The sequence below is a fragment of the Panthera uncia genome, assembly GCF_023721935.1.
Source record: "Panthera uncia isolate 11264 chromosome B2 unlocalized genomic scaffold, Puncia_PCG_1.0 HiC_scaffold_24, whole genome shotgun sequence".
NCBI classification, from domain to species: domain Eukaryota; kingdom Metazoa; phylum Chordata; class Mammalia; order Carnivora; family Felidae; genus Panthera; species Panthera uncia.
In genome coordinates this window covers 35263530-35278752 of record NW_026057580.1, presented here as the reverse complement: position 1 = coordinate 35278752, position 15223 = coordinate 35263530, and the positions used below count along the sequence as shown (strand labels likewise).

At 32.2% G+C, this 15223-nt stretch overlaps 1 protein-coding gene across 1 annotated transcript in view; it reads right to left on the bottom strand.

Moving 5' to 3' along the window:
• RIMS1 (regulating synaptic membrane exocytosis 1) overlaps window positions 1–15223 on the bottom strand; it is a 487006-nt gene that overhangs the window by 168490 nt on the left and 303293 nt on the right. The window contains exons 6-9 of the mRNA XM_049652868.1: window positions 7374–7441; window positions 6194–6304; window positions 4490–4589; window positions 251–374 (exon numbers count right to left, since the gene is read on the bottom strand). Of these exons, the coding sequence (XP_049508825.1) occupies window positions 251–374; window positions 4490–4589; window positions 6194–6304; window positions 7374–7441 (403 nt within the window). The remainder of the gene's footprint in view (window positions 1–250; window positions 375–4489; window positions 4590–6193; window positions 6305–7373; window positions 7442–15223) is intronic.

Genomic DNA, 15223 nt, shown 5'->3' with positions numbered 1-15223 from the left:
TGAAAATATATAACAATATTTTTTGATACTACAGTTGTTAAATTGTGGAGCTTCTAAAATGTAGTGAAGAAAAGTCAGTATTCAAGTTTAAAATATTAAGAAATTTAAAAAATATAAAGTGTATGCCCATAATTGAAGAAAAACTATCCATGTTATTAACATGTACTGTATGAATGTATAAACTTCTTTTTAAAACCCTGCTAATACATGTAATTTACTAAACTTAAGAAGTAAGTTTTTTTAGCCTTACCCAATAGGCCTTGAAACAATAATTTCAACTTGAGGTTCTGATTTTGATTCTAAAATAATGTTGTAAACTTCTTCATTTGTAGCTCCCGGCAGGGGTTTACCATTCCATTCTAGAACTTCATCCCCTTGAATTTAAAAAAAAGGGTATTTTTTTACCTTATATATTCTGTTTATTTTTCTTATCTTTTCTCTTTTTTTAACAAAGAAATGCAAAACATATACAAATAGTTTGTCTAGGCTCTGCTCTCAAAAGCAAATTGACTGACATATAATGTCAGCTAAATGGTTCTTCTAAACACTTTTTTCTTTTCTTTCTTTTTTTTCTTTTTCTTTCCCCCATAGAATATTACTGGTCACAGGAAACAGTACAATACAAAGCTACCTTTATCTTTTGAAATATACCAGAAATAATATAAAAAATAATCTCATGCTATGGGATGGAATTAGCACAGCCTATTTGGAAACATTAAAAAATAATAATTAGCAGCATGTCCTCCATATAATAAATGCAGGCAGCTCTATATGTGAAAGATTCTTATTTAACTCTGGATAAAGTCCTTTATTTTTGGTTGAAATAGCAATTAACATTTATTAGCATGAATTTTCCAATTATAAGTCATGCTTCATTGTCTTCACCAGACGCACAACAGAATAAAAATGCATGAAAGGATTTGAATTCATACCCACAGGGCAACGCAGGTAGCTATGGAAAAGTTACAAAGCAAGCAGATGTAAAACTGTTGCATGACAGTTAACCCACTTCCAGATGTTCATAACACACACATTCTATACATAATATATATTGTGAGCATTAAAGTAAAATTAGAAAATATTTTTAAAATATTTGAAAATAATAAAAAATTAATACAATACTCATTCATTTGTTAAATACTCTAAGAATCCAGGAGAATAATATAACGTTAAAATAAATGAGCTAATAATTTATTGTTGATATTTTAACTAGGGATTTTACCATAGATCATTTGGGAAAAACTGTTTATTTTCATGAATATTTAGAGCAGTTTTAGATCCCAAATGTTTCTCTCCTTCAATTCACAATAGCAGACTCAGCTGAAATACCCGAACCTCAATGGTACTTTAAGGTGTCTTAATTTAATTGTTTCTGCTCATCTTATTCTCAGTACCTGTAATGATTTAGTAGCTAATATATGCTGAATTGATAGATCAATATAATTTATATATATATAAATATATATACATATAATGAAAGATATATATGTCATATATATATGAAAGATAACTGTAAACATGAGATGTTTCAGTTTGTAGGTATATATATATATATAGGCAAGAGAACTATAAACATTAGATGTTTTCAGTTTGTTTTTTTAAAGTAGAAAAATTTTGTTTTGCTAGGACTATTTTAAAGTATTTTTTCCCAAATGTTTGCTTACTCAAAAATGAAAACTAAATATTTGAAAAGCATATAATGCTGCTTTGGTTTGGTAAAAGAGTATGGTTAACATTAATAGTTAAGGGACTTATAATTGTTTGACCTAAGAAGTTACACAGCAAGGTGTTTTACATAGGCAATGAATACACTTCAGTGTTAAAAAAAGAAATAAAATATAATTACAAATTTAAAATATATTCAGTCTTTTAAATTTGTTTGACCAAGAAAAAAAATAAAGTTTACATCATGTGAATATTGTATGTTTATGTGTATGTATGTGTATGTATGTGTGTATGAAAAAAATACTTTCCGAAACAATATTTACCCTGATATCTCCAATTCTGTCATGTTCCATTTCATTTTTTTTAATTGATGGATGTAAACCATTAAAGTGACTATACAGTAATGTATTGCAGTCAACATTTTCAAAAGCACTGAATTATAAAAATTCTCCCCTTTATAGAAAGCAATCGGAAGCATAACTGTTAATATCTTATTAACTTAGTACATGTATTTATTTACAAATCAAAATATCTTAAACTAGAAGGTGGTGTCTTTAACAGTATTTATTTTTATACGGATAATCTCTTCAGGCAGAGATGCAGATTATGATGATACAAATAAAAGAGATTTCCTCTGTCATTGGTGGGGGAGACATACAGGAATTAATATCTTTACTAAAATGTTATACACAATGATAGGAGTTCATCTGAGGAAGAGAAAGAGAGCCAGGTAGTGCTAGGGAGATAGTAATTAGGTATTGTTCCAGGTGAGATATTAGGAAACACTTTACAATTAAGGCAACTTTAGATGAGTTTTGAAGGATGGAAAGGACTTCAACAGGTAGAGCACAAGAGCAAAAAAGCAACCAGATAAACAAGAGGCATGGACCAGGTCTAATAGGTGGATAGCTTGCCAGGGACCTATAGGCACACTGCCATGGCTAACAGGTAAAGTGGATGGTAATAGAAGTGGCTGGAATGGTTAGTAGAGGACAGAACTACAAAGCTTTGACTTAAGCAGATGATGACTGGAGACTGTGAAGACTTTTAATAAGGAGCACATCAGTGTCAACCTTGTTTTTGATAATTAAACCAAGTAGTGGTATAGTGCATGGACTTAAGGGGAAGAAACAGTACAGAAAGCTATGGCAAGATTAAAGCAAGATTGCAAATGCTGAACAAAGCTCACATTAATAAAAAAGCACAGCACTGTACAGCTAGTGATGGTTATATGCAAATAGAAGGAAGACTGTTCCTAAATTATAATGTAAATCAAACAGAATATATGATCTAATTTATTAAAATACTTCTTTCAAATGCATCAATTGCTTTTAGTGAAAACTCCACTTCTTTGTTTTACAGCTATCTATGCTGAGCTTTTAACATTTTACATTTAAGTTTCTCAGGCTCTAGGCACATAAGGGTGTTAAAAAATGAAATTAATCACTAAGGGATATTTTATGTAGAAAAACCCCTTCACTGACTTCATTAAGTAATCCTCTATTAAAATACAAAGACAAAATCAAAAGCCATTATGTTTATAATCTGATCTGCAAATTCAGATTTCTGTAGTTACATTAGAGCATTACATTAACTCAAGGGATTCTTATACTTCCTAAAAAAGAGATTCATAAACTTTCTAAGGCATGTTTCTCAGTCTTTAAACAAGCAAAGGCTCGGTTTATTGATACAGTCACACCTGATTGAGTTATTTTCTTATTAAATCATAACTAGTCCTTGATAAAAAAAAAAAAACAGCGTAATGTACCTCTACACATCTTCAAAGCTGTATATATTGCAGATGAAGAAAAACCTCTGATTTGGATTTTCTCCCTATACAACACCTGCATAGGAAGTCTCTATTAAAGAAAAAACCTAAATGATTTTGAACTGATATCCTGGTAATCAACTACAACAAAAATATCTTTAACGGTTATAGAACACTTTTCTCAAGGTCTCAGTAATTACAATGTTAAGGTATAAAAACTGAAAACAGCCGAGAAATGTTCTCTTTCTATGTGCTACGGGTTATTAATCCTCAATTCTGTAGTTCAGCTTTCTCTGTTTTCTTTGTTATTGTCTTTCAAATGCATAGGCAGACACTCCAACCAAAAGATTTCTACAAAACCATGAAGTAAACTGGGAAAAATACATTAATATGATTTTAACTAAAATGAAGGGTAAATAACAAAAACAGATTTTAAAGTGTGTTGCTACTGAATATGGTATATGTGAATATATTAAATGATTTTATCATATTACGTTAAGGTTACAGAGCAACATAATGTAAGTTTCCAAATACCAAGAAGTAGCACATCTGCATGAGTATAATACATGTCACAATAAAATTAACAAATATTTTATTATGTAATCTGTGTAAGAAATGTGATTATGGTTGTATTTTACTAAAAACACTGCTACTGGTAAGTGTTTTGGGACCACTATGGAAAACTTTAGTAATTATAATAGTTTAAAATATAAAAAATTAATTAGTGATATTATTTTTTCTACAAGGCTAAATTGTTTTCGTTTTTGTAGCAAAATTATAAAGTCATCTACAAAAATTTGTAATCCTGCAGCATTTTGCATCTATTTACTTTTACATGAATAATAAAAGATTCCTAATCTTACTCTCTCCAAACTGCCATTGATGCATAGTTACCTATAATTGCAGTAAATACCCATGCCAGGGGAAAAAAAATCTTCACCCATGCACTAAAATTAGTTATTTATTTAATTGACTTATTTGTAACTTACCCCACATTGAAAACCACCAACTCATGCAAAAAGTACACATTGTTTAAATGTTAAAAAGAAACTTTACCTGCTCGTAAGTGTCCAACTACATCTGCAAGGCTACCCTTCTTTACTTTGGTGATGAAGGCACCAAGGCGTCCTAAGTCAGTCATTTTTCCTCCAACAACCTGAATAATAATAAATTTATAAGTTCCCAAGATTCATTTTAAAATATAAGTTAATTACTTTTAGGAATTAATCCTACAGTCTTTTACAATGTATTTAGGATTGAGTGTAGGCACATTAATAAAGTGAAACATATTTTTGATTAAAGGAGTGGCAGTATACTTTTAAAAAGAAAACATCTCATTATATTTTAGGTGATCATGTGTCCCAAGAAAGTTCATGTCCTGATTACTTATACTGACCTAACAACACAACGGCACCAAAAGTAGCGTTTATCCTTAGAAGACAAGTGCGAGGTCTTTCCTACTTATAGAAGTGTGTGACACAGTTTACATTAGGGTTCATTTTTCTTTACCCTCCAAGTTCATGCCTCCTATTAGAATTAAAGTTCTATATGCACATCATGCCCCATTGTCACATCAGATCTTTATCCCTTCTGTATACCTTTAAGTAGGATATAGGTCTAAGACATAGACTATGGATTCAAACCAAGAATAGGCCACTTCTGGGAAGCAATTTACCATGGCACAATGAGTAATAGCCTAAGTTTATCTCTGCTACTGACCATCTGAATGACTTCACCTGAAATACATATTCTAATCTAACTCCTAAAGTCTGGGTTATATTACTGAATATTTAACACTTTCACCTGGCTTTTCCACTGTAACTGAAACTAAATACATCAGAAAGTTTCTAAGTTTAATTTCTCCCAATGCAGGCACCAAGTGTGTATAAATAAAGGTGCAACACATGTTCTCAAAGGCTGAGGCTGATCCACCATACTTTGGGATATGCCCATCAGTGGAGGCGATCAGAATTATTTCATAGCAAGAGAAATAAATGTTAATAATGAATAAGGTGATACTATTAAGTGCATTAACTGAAGAAAAGTTTTAGTTGGATTAATAGTCAATGGTTTTGAAGAGGTCAAATTATCACACGACTATAATATAATATCTTAGCAAATAATTTTAAAGCCCATCTTTGATTGTTTTTCTAAGTTTCTGAAAGCAAATAAAACTATGTGATTTAGCACATATACACATACACACACAAATAAGACAAAATGTGTATATATATTTTTCCTATAATAAAATATAATCTTTTGCACTTTGTTAGTTTTTCTTTATATCTGTTGGATGTCAGTTAATATTTTTAAAAGACACATTTTACTCTTTTGATATTATGATAAAGTCTATTGTACTTAGGAAACAATTTCTTTAATGATGTTTTATGTTGTTTGTCCAGATAAAATAAAATTATGCAGTCCACATAATCTAACTTTACTACCATCCACTAAAACCTTCTTAATGTAAAAATCATGCTTGAACTTCATACTGAGATAAAAATTCTTTATTTTCCTATATTTCATGGCAGTTTCCTAACACATTTGTAAGCCATATTATAAAATGATTTTGAAATATTAATCCAGATAAAAATACTGTATCTGTCATAAGACATCAATATATGAAGAAGATACATTCACTAGGTGAACTGTATTTTGGAGAAGAGAGGAAGATATTTAAAAATCGTTGTCAGAAATTTTGTTGAAGTCAGCCTGTACTGTAATCCACCCTTAAGAAACATTTTAAACCAGCATACTTACTTTCAGACCCAGTAATGCACCTGATTCTTTGGGCATGGTTGTTCTCTTGTTCAGAATAACACGTCCAATTAATCGGTCCCCCTCTTTAGATGGTTGCCACGTTACAGGATGCTATCAAAACATGGATAAAGTTTAAAAAAGCTAAGTGGTTTTCTTTCCTGTAGACACATAATTATTGGTTGTAGCAAGATGTGATTTCCTCAGTTAAAGGCACTCTAGAGGAAATTCTTTATTTTGGTGGGTTCTACCCTCAACTTACAACAATTTGCACTTGTAAATGCAGCTACATTTTATTTGCAGTAGACTCTTGAACTAAACAGTTCTAAGAGTGGTTAGCAACTAAGTAAATCTCTAAAAAATTGTTCTGAAATGATTAAATTGAATTAAACTTAAAACATATCTGCTTATAGAAAGAAAACCTATTCTATATTTTGAGTTGTTAATGTTGATATCATTAACCAAATAATATCTCATTTATATATAGTCATCATTTAATAATTGCTTCTTACTTAATTTAAAATTTGTTATAGAGGCACATTGATGGCTTAGTCGCTTAAGGGACTCACTCTTGATCTTGGTCATGATCTCATGAACCCTGAGACTGAGCCCCACTTTCAGCTCTGTGTTGACAGAGTGGGGGTGGGGGGGGGGCTGCTTGAGATTCTCTCTTGGCCTCTTCCCTGCTTGTGCATGCTCACCCATGCACTCTCTCTCTAAAAAATAAACTTTTTAAAAATAAAATAAAATTTGTTATAATTATTCAGTGATTTTTTCTTCCCTTCTAGACTGTACTACTTTAAATGAAATGGATATTTTCTTTCTTAAAATGTATAATGGAGGGCTCTTGGGTGGCTCAGTCAGTTAAGCATCTGACTCTTGACTGTGGCTCAGGTCATGATCTCATGGTTTGTGGGACTGAGCCCTGGGTCGGGCTCTTTTGCTGACAGCAAGGAGCTTGTTTGGGATTCTCTCTTTCCCTCTCTCTCTGCCTCTCCCTTGCTCGCTCATGCATGTTCTCTCTCTCTCTCTCTCTCTCTCTCAAAATAAATAAATAAAATGTTTTAAAAAATGTATAACGAAACAGAGTAAGACTGCTATCCATCACATGTCAAATATAGATAGGACAATGAACAGTACACATCATCCCTAAGCTCCAACTTTCATTTCCCAGAAAGCTTACCGAACTAATAGGTGATGTTTCCCGGCTATGCCACGTGGCAGGATCCAACCAGTAATAATCCAAGTCACCTGCACCATGGGGGGGGGGGGGGGGGATGAAAAGTGCAATGCTTTAAAGTGGAGAATGCATCATTTTAAGTATGACTTCTTCAGTCTATAAAGTAAAGGGTTATGAACATCATAATCTTGAGTGTGTACATACCAGAATGATACACCCCTGTATTGCAAAGGCTGTGACTTGAATCATTGGAATGAATGTTACAAATGCACTTCATACTATATACTACCTTTATTCTCATAAATCAGCCTAGAAACACACATAAAAAGCACTGAAAGAACTGGGTTAACTCACTCCACCTTCCCTCGAAAGACTATCCATGCCAAGGCACAGCCTGCCATCTAGTGATGCTGAAAAAGTTTTATTCAATGAACTGAAATAAGTATTAAAACTTAGTGTCTCTCTTTCTACTCTTCTGAACTATATCATGTTATTTCAAAATTAGCCTCTGGTCTCTATCCTCTTCCCTCATTAGCTGACACTAGGACACACATTTTAGCACACAGTGCTGAATAAATTATCAAGAATAACTTTTAGCAAGAGTACAACACAACCAACAGAAAATCCAATTGTACTAAAGCCATCAAAAAGACTTTAAAAAACTTTAAAAATCCTAATTTTGTAAGCATGAATTTATGAACCTTTAATTTTGATTTTTTTGGCTTAAAAATATATTAAAACACCTGAGAAAAAAGGAAAAAAATAACAGAAAGCAGCAGTGCTCTCAGTATTTGCATAGGAAAAAAAGGAATGGGTGAATGTGAGAATAAATTATCTCTTACATTTTAAATATTAGATTAAATCAATGAAATTTTTCTCCTGATGTATCTTTAAAGAGAAAAAAATTAAGAAAGTGAGTAAAGCACACTAACTAATAGTGATATATCTAGCTGAGTGTTGGGAAAATATGTTTTTCTGGTATCTGTGAAGATCACAAGCAAAGAACTGTATGTAGATGACAGGCATGGCAGATACAGTCACTATAAAAGAAATGTGATAGAAAATGTAAAAATGTTTAAAATCTGCAGGCATAAAAAAACCTATACACCTAAGCTTCTTAGTAGTTGCTTCCCTTTTCTTTTAAAATAGTATCTTAGAGGGGCGCCTGGGTGGCTCAGTTGGTTGAGTGTCCGACTTCAGCTCGGGTCATGATCTCGCATTTCGTGGGTTCTGGCCCAGTGTCAGGCTCTGCTTCAGATTCTGTTTCTCCCTCTCTCTCTCTCTGCCCCTCCCCAGTTCGGGCACTGTCTCTCTCTCACTCAAAAATAAATAAAACATTAAAAATAATAAAATTAATAAATAATATCTTAGAAAGGCTGAAAGAGTTTGTTATATATACTACAACAAATACTAAAATGTTCTTCAAATGTGTCATATACATAACAGTATATTTTGTGAAGGGTTGAATATTGGAAACTGCATTAACAGGGGCGCCTGGGTGGCTCAGTCGGTTAAGCGGCCTACTTTGGCTCAGGTCATGATCTCGCAGTCCGTGAGTTCAAGCCCCGCATCGGGCTCTGTGCTGACAGCTCAGAGCCTGGAGCCTGTTTCAGATTCTGTGTCTCCCTCTCGCTGACCCTCCCCTGTTCATGCTCTGTCTCTCTCTGTCTCAAAAATAAATAAAAACGTTAAAAAATTAAAAAAAAAAAAGAAACTGCATTAACAGAAACTATATTGTTAAAATTCACTACACACAGAGTCCAAATCCCTTTCAAAATCACATACTTTTTTTTTTAATTTTTTTTTTAATGTTTATTTATTGTTGAGACAGAGAGAGACAGAGCATGAGCAGGGGAGGGTCAGAGAGAGAGGGAGACACAGAATCTGAAATGGGCTCCAGGCTCTGAGCTGTCAGCACAGTGCCCGACGCGGGGCTCGAACTCACGGACCGTGAGATCATGACCTGAGCTGAAGTCGGCCGCTTAACCGACTGAGCCACCCAGGCGCTCCAAAATCACATACTTTAAAATGTGTACATGGCTTGGTGTCAATGATTATCTTCTTCTGAACCACCTCAGTTAATTAAATGCAAGGAAACTGTAAACAGGTTTTTATCCCTCTTTTATTTGTACTGTTTGTAAACTTCAAAAGTTTTTTTTATTAATTTTTTTCTTTGAATATAACTGACACACAATGTTACATTAGTTTTAGGTGTACAACATAGGGATTCAACATATCTATACCTTATATGCTGTGCTCACCACAAGTGTCGCTGCCATCTGTCACCACACAATGCTATTATAATACCACTGACTATACTCCCTGTACTTATTCCCATGACTGACTCATTCCATAACTGGAAGCCTGAATCTCTTACTCCCCTTCACACATTTTTCCCATCCCTGCCTACTTACTTATTCTTAAAGTTGCTTTTGCCTTTAGTATTATGACACTGTTCCCTTGAAAGAAAAACTATGTATAATAATAATAAAATTGCAATTATTAAGCAGTAACTAAAAATATCATTCAAAAGATTATTATAACTCATAAAACTTTTTCCCTAAAATTTCATATACTTAGGAGTAAGAAAGCCTGATGACTTCTTAAATGCTGACTCAATTTGAAATACTGTGACAAATTAACAGAACACAATATTTATGGGGTTTAAAGAAGAAAATTAGTCATTAAGTTGAAAGTTGGACTGCTTTGAAAGTCGTTGAGGTTAAAACAATGGCAAAATCCAACCCATTTTAAAACTTCAAGGGAACAAAGTTTTTTATATCCTTCAATTACTTAGATCTTAAAAACTATACTCCTTGGGATCCTTCTCTGGCTCATGCTTCAATTCCTCATACGGTGTTTCAACCCTGTGTTTCACTCACCTTGTCATAAGTAAATCTAGATCTACATATCTGATTAATATTTCCTGTGCAGAAATTGGTCTTTATATGCAAAGAACCAAAAGCTGATGTTTCTGGTACGTTTTAGTGATGATACCAAGCACACTTTATTATAAAAACGCTGCTTTCAAGCAATGGTATCCTATCATCTATAAGCTTTGTATAATTATGATCTTAAATGGAGAGTCTAATTTAATTCGTTTAAAATAGGATAATTTTGGTCATACATAGTGTTGATGTCTACTAAAAATTTCTATTAAATGAAAATCTAAAAGGCATTCAATATTTTAGCATACAATATTTGTATATATTTTAATGTATAATTACACTTCTTTCACATCCTGAATAGTTTCGAACAGTTTTCTTATCACAAATGTCATTATCACCCATTAAAATATAATATTTTTGCTTAAAGACTTATGAGAAATAAATTCTAAAATCTAAATATGTAGTTTTAAACTTATTTTTCTTCTTTCCATGTAATTACTAAATTTTAAAGATAATATTGAATTTTTAAGTACTGTAATTTGTATTTATAAGTCATATATCTCTATTATTAATGGACTAAGCAAAACTCACCAAAACCTCCTCCTAAAATATTCAGAATCTAGTATTTCATTAATATAAAACATTTTCCTTGATTATCTTTCTAATAGGTGATTAAAGAGATTGATTTCCAAGTAGCATAGCTACAAAATGATAAACTCATGGTATTTGCTTAAAGACCTGATACAAAATCATTTTGGTTCCAGTATTCAATATAACTATAAAAGAACAAATGCACTATTATCATTAATTTAGATCCAGGGGATACATCAGTCTACTGAAATGGCTCAAGTTCATAAACAGCTAAAATTCAATAATGTGTTATAATTTTGAGTATTATTTTTTGTTAAAACTTTAAAAACAAAATTTTATCCCATCTCTTGTGAAAAAGTAATTAATAAATAAGCACACAACTTTCATTGCACAAATGAAAGTCAGCTAAATGACTCCTGAATCTTCTGTAAAGAGAACCAGCTTTTCCTAACACAGGTTATTACCATTAGAGGATGTAACAATGTATAAATATGCACCTCTATGATTTAAAATTTTGTATCTTGTGATATTTAATGTCAAAGCACAGTGGATTCCAATAAGACGAATCAAAGTCATTTGAACAAAAATGCTTTCTACATCATATAGATGCATAACTGTGTATGAGTATATTAACATTGTAAAAGGAAAACCATAACTCTGATTTACAAAATAAATATCTAACAATTCACATGATAATTACACTTGACCAGGTGGAATGTGTATCTAATGTGTAGGTAGCAAAAGAAAGGTTATATACATCAAAGCTGTTATGTATTAGAAAATTTGGACTTCTATTTCCATAAGAAACACAGCATATTTTTAACCTCATTATAATGATTGTGTTAAAAGATGGCACTCAAACTGATTCAAAGATTGACTCACAGTAACTGCACAATTCCAAATACATATCCTTAACTATGTTACCTGTCATCTCAAAGAAAATTATTCTTCCTATATAGTACAGATTGTTGTTATCCAAAGAAACTGTAAAATTCACAGACCAAAAATCGGTAGAATCATCCTTCCCAGAGATTTCCTATACCTCTTAAAACATTTTCCTCCTTTATTTTTGTTTATTCTCTATAGTAGGATATGTGTTGGGACTAAGTAAAATTAAATAAATCCTAATATACTTTATTATAGCATAGCACATAAATTAAAATACTGGGCAGAAAATATATTTGTTGAATGCATGCAGTGCACACACAAAAAACACTCAAGTTCTAAGAATGAGTTTTTAATTTAAGACAAAGTAGGGTATTTTTCATACTGAGTACCATGGTCAACACACGAGTTAATAAATATTGCTTTGGTTATAATGTGATAAAAATGTTATACATTTGAAATCACTTAAATATTTTACAAGGGCATTCTTTTCATAGATAGGAATTAAAATCCAAAGCCTAAGAACTGAGATAAAAATCTTAACTTCTGATTAATATAATGAAAATACCATTTTGAAATAATTTCTTCTTATTTTAGAAACCTATTTCAGATAGTCCCATGCCTACAAAAGGCAAGTGTGTCTGCTCCCACTTCTAAATTAAAAATAATAGTGGAATGAACTTTGAAATAAATAAGCAATAATTGCTATACAGCAAAATCCTACAAAGCCTAATTTCACTTAAGTTAAATTAGCAGTCATGGATAAGAAACAAATATTATTTAATAGGTCTTAGAATCCAGGCATTAAAATAAAATAGGAAGATACACTTGCTAAATTCAATCATTAATCATATAATCAGTGAAATATTAAAGTCTAAAAATAAATATAAATACCATATGTAAGCAAAATCAGTAAATTATCATTCACTACAGAATTACTAACAGTCTAAGTTCCTAGGATAGTAAAAACATTGTTCCTCAAATACTTTTTGGTGATTTTATTCAAAATATACACTAATATACACTACACAATCTGACAGCAAATACTGTACAATTAAGGAACAGAGATTTGTGTCCCTTGAGCAATAAGGCTTGAGGCAGGGCCAGAGGCATTCCCAAACCACTGGTCTTCACAAGAACCTCTTCAAAAATTCTAAGTAACATAAATTCCAATTTCTTTTGGTCCAGGACACACACACACACACAAGGTGCCATTTGCTAGAAGACTTACATTATTCCAGTCTGTACAGATTCACTAGAGTGGCTGTTCTCTAAATGCTTGTTAGAAATTTCACTTTCAAAATTCCCCTTTGTTAACAATAAGCTCTGCTTCTATCAGAGAACCAACAATACCATTCTCTCTCGGGTGTATAAATTTTATGGTTCAAGGAAATGCAAGTTTTCTTTGTTAAGTTAATTTGTTATTATTTGTTAAGTTAATGAGGTGCCAAAGATGCTTGTATTCAGAAACATTTATACTCAATAGAGCTTCCAGAGTTGAACTACATCCAGTGAAAGGTAACATATTTGTGTAAAGGCCCATGGTGACATCTTTGTTTAATACTTTTAGGGCATGGGAATATAGGCTTAGTACCTGATCAAGAATTTCACTAACATATTTGGTGGAGCTGATACTTCTCTGGTTATTACGCGTATTTTTTTGTGAATGTGAGAACTAATGGAACATCAACCGTATTGCCACACAATTCTACAAAGCAATAATGTGGAACTCAGAATGAACACTCTGGTTGAGCTCTGAGCTCAGTCACTCAGATAATCCCTCATCTTCAGAGGTAACTCCTATAGCATTCCATTGTTCTTTCAAGGGTAGCCTGAGGTGAAGCACATGAAATTGCTTTACAATCTAGAAAGCACCACAGAAATGCAAGTTGTTTATTAGAGTGTAAAAATAGACACTAAAAAGTATTTCCAACAATAATACTGATAAGCCCTTCTGTCAATTCCAATGCCAGGTAAAAATTAAGAAACTGCCCCCACGGTTTACTTATTGAAAACTTAATCAGAGGGGCGCCTGGGTGGCTCAGTTGGTTAAGTGTCCGACTTCAGCTCAGGTCACAATCTAGTGGTCCGTGAGTTCGAGCCCCGTGTCGGGCTCTGGGCTGATGGCTCAGAGCCTGGAGCCTGCTTCGGATTCTGTCTCCCTCTCTCTCTGCCCCTCCCCTGTTCATGCTCTGTCTCTGTCTCAAAAATAAATAAACGTTAAAAAAAAAAAATTAAAAAAAAAAAAAGAAAATCAGAGAACCTCACTCTATTTTCATTCCTCTATTAACAGCATTATATCTTATCTGAAACTAATAATTTACATTGTTTCTTATAAAACATAAAAACCAGCTATTGTGCAAAAAGAGCATTGTACTCGATGTTACAGACCGATGACTCTATTCCTTACTCTGCCACATTCCTGATAATATCCCTTCATCTCTATAGACCTTGTCCTTCTCTATAAAATGGAGATAATGCCACTTTCTTGCAAAAGTTTCATGGGATTAAATGAGATATGTCAACTCTGCTAATTACAAAGGACTTTAGAAATGATTTTATTATGTAACTACACAACCGAAATTAGGAATATGAAATCATGGTGCTAGAGACCACATTTATAATTAATTAGCTATCATAACTAAAATATACATAAAATCAGTAATATTTGCAAAATATACTTTGAAATAGGCTTAGAAAAATGTTAAAGTCATTTTGTTTACAGAAATGATTAATCGGCCTGGTGCAAATGGATGCTCAAGTGTTCAGAATGTGTGAATATTTCTTTAATCCCAATTGCTAAAGGATGAGGAAAAGAGCCATCATATACAGAAAAAGTAACATAAAATTTCCTGTTTAATTTCCATAAAGCCAAGGGAAGCCTAAGGTATTAAGAAAATGGTTGTTTTTATAGTACAGTCAGGTGATCTATATATTAAGTATACAGATTAATCTCTAACTAAAAATATTTGGACTGTGAAGTAATTAATATGATCAGAATGTACAATGTATCCTTAATGTAAAAACAAATATTTCATCATTTCTTCTTTGTCTGATCATATTTTTATGTGGGAGAATAAAATACACATGTATCAGCAAAGTATTTGTGACTGAATTGTTCTGTATCATGAAACAAGTAGGCTATTATATCCCTTTTTACATTTTTCTTGATGACTCAAGATACCCTTGAAAATGTCTTCTTAAAACCAGCTTACTTTATACTTTAAAAATTATTTAGTACAAGCATCCTAACTTCCTAAGATTCTTTTTTCAGTTTATATTCTTTCTAGCCAAATCATCTAGAAAATAACTGTAAGTTTAATGCATTAGGGTCACCCTGGATGATGGGGTTTTGGAAAAGCACAGAAAATTTTGTATTACTTTAAGTAGGATAAAGGATATTGAGAAATAAAAAGCTATTTGAGATAGTTAACATTGCTCATGAGCTTAATTTTTCCTAGTTTTGAAAGTATATACACCTAGATTTTT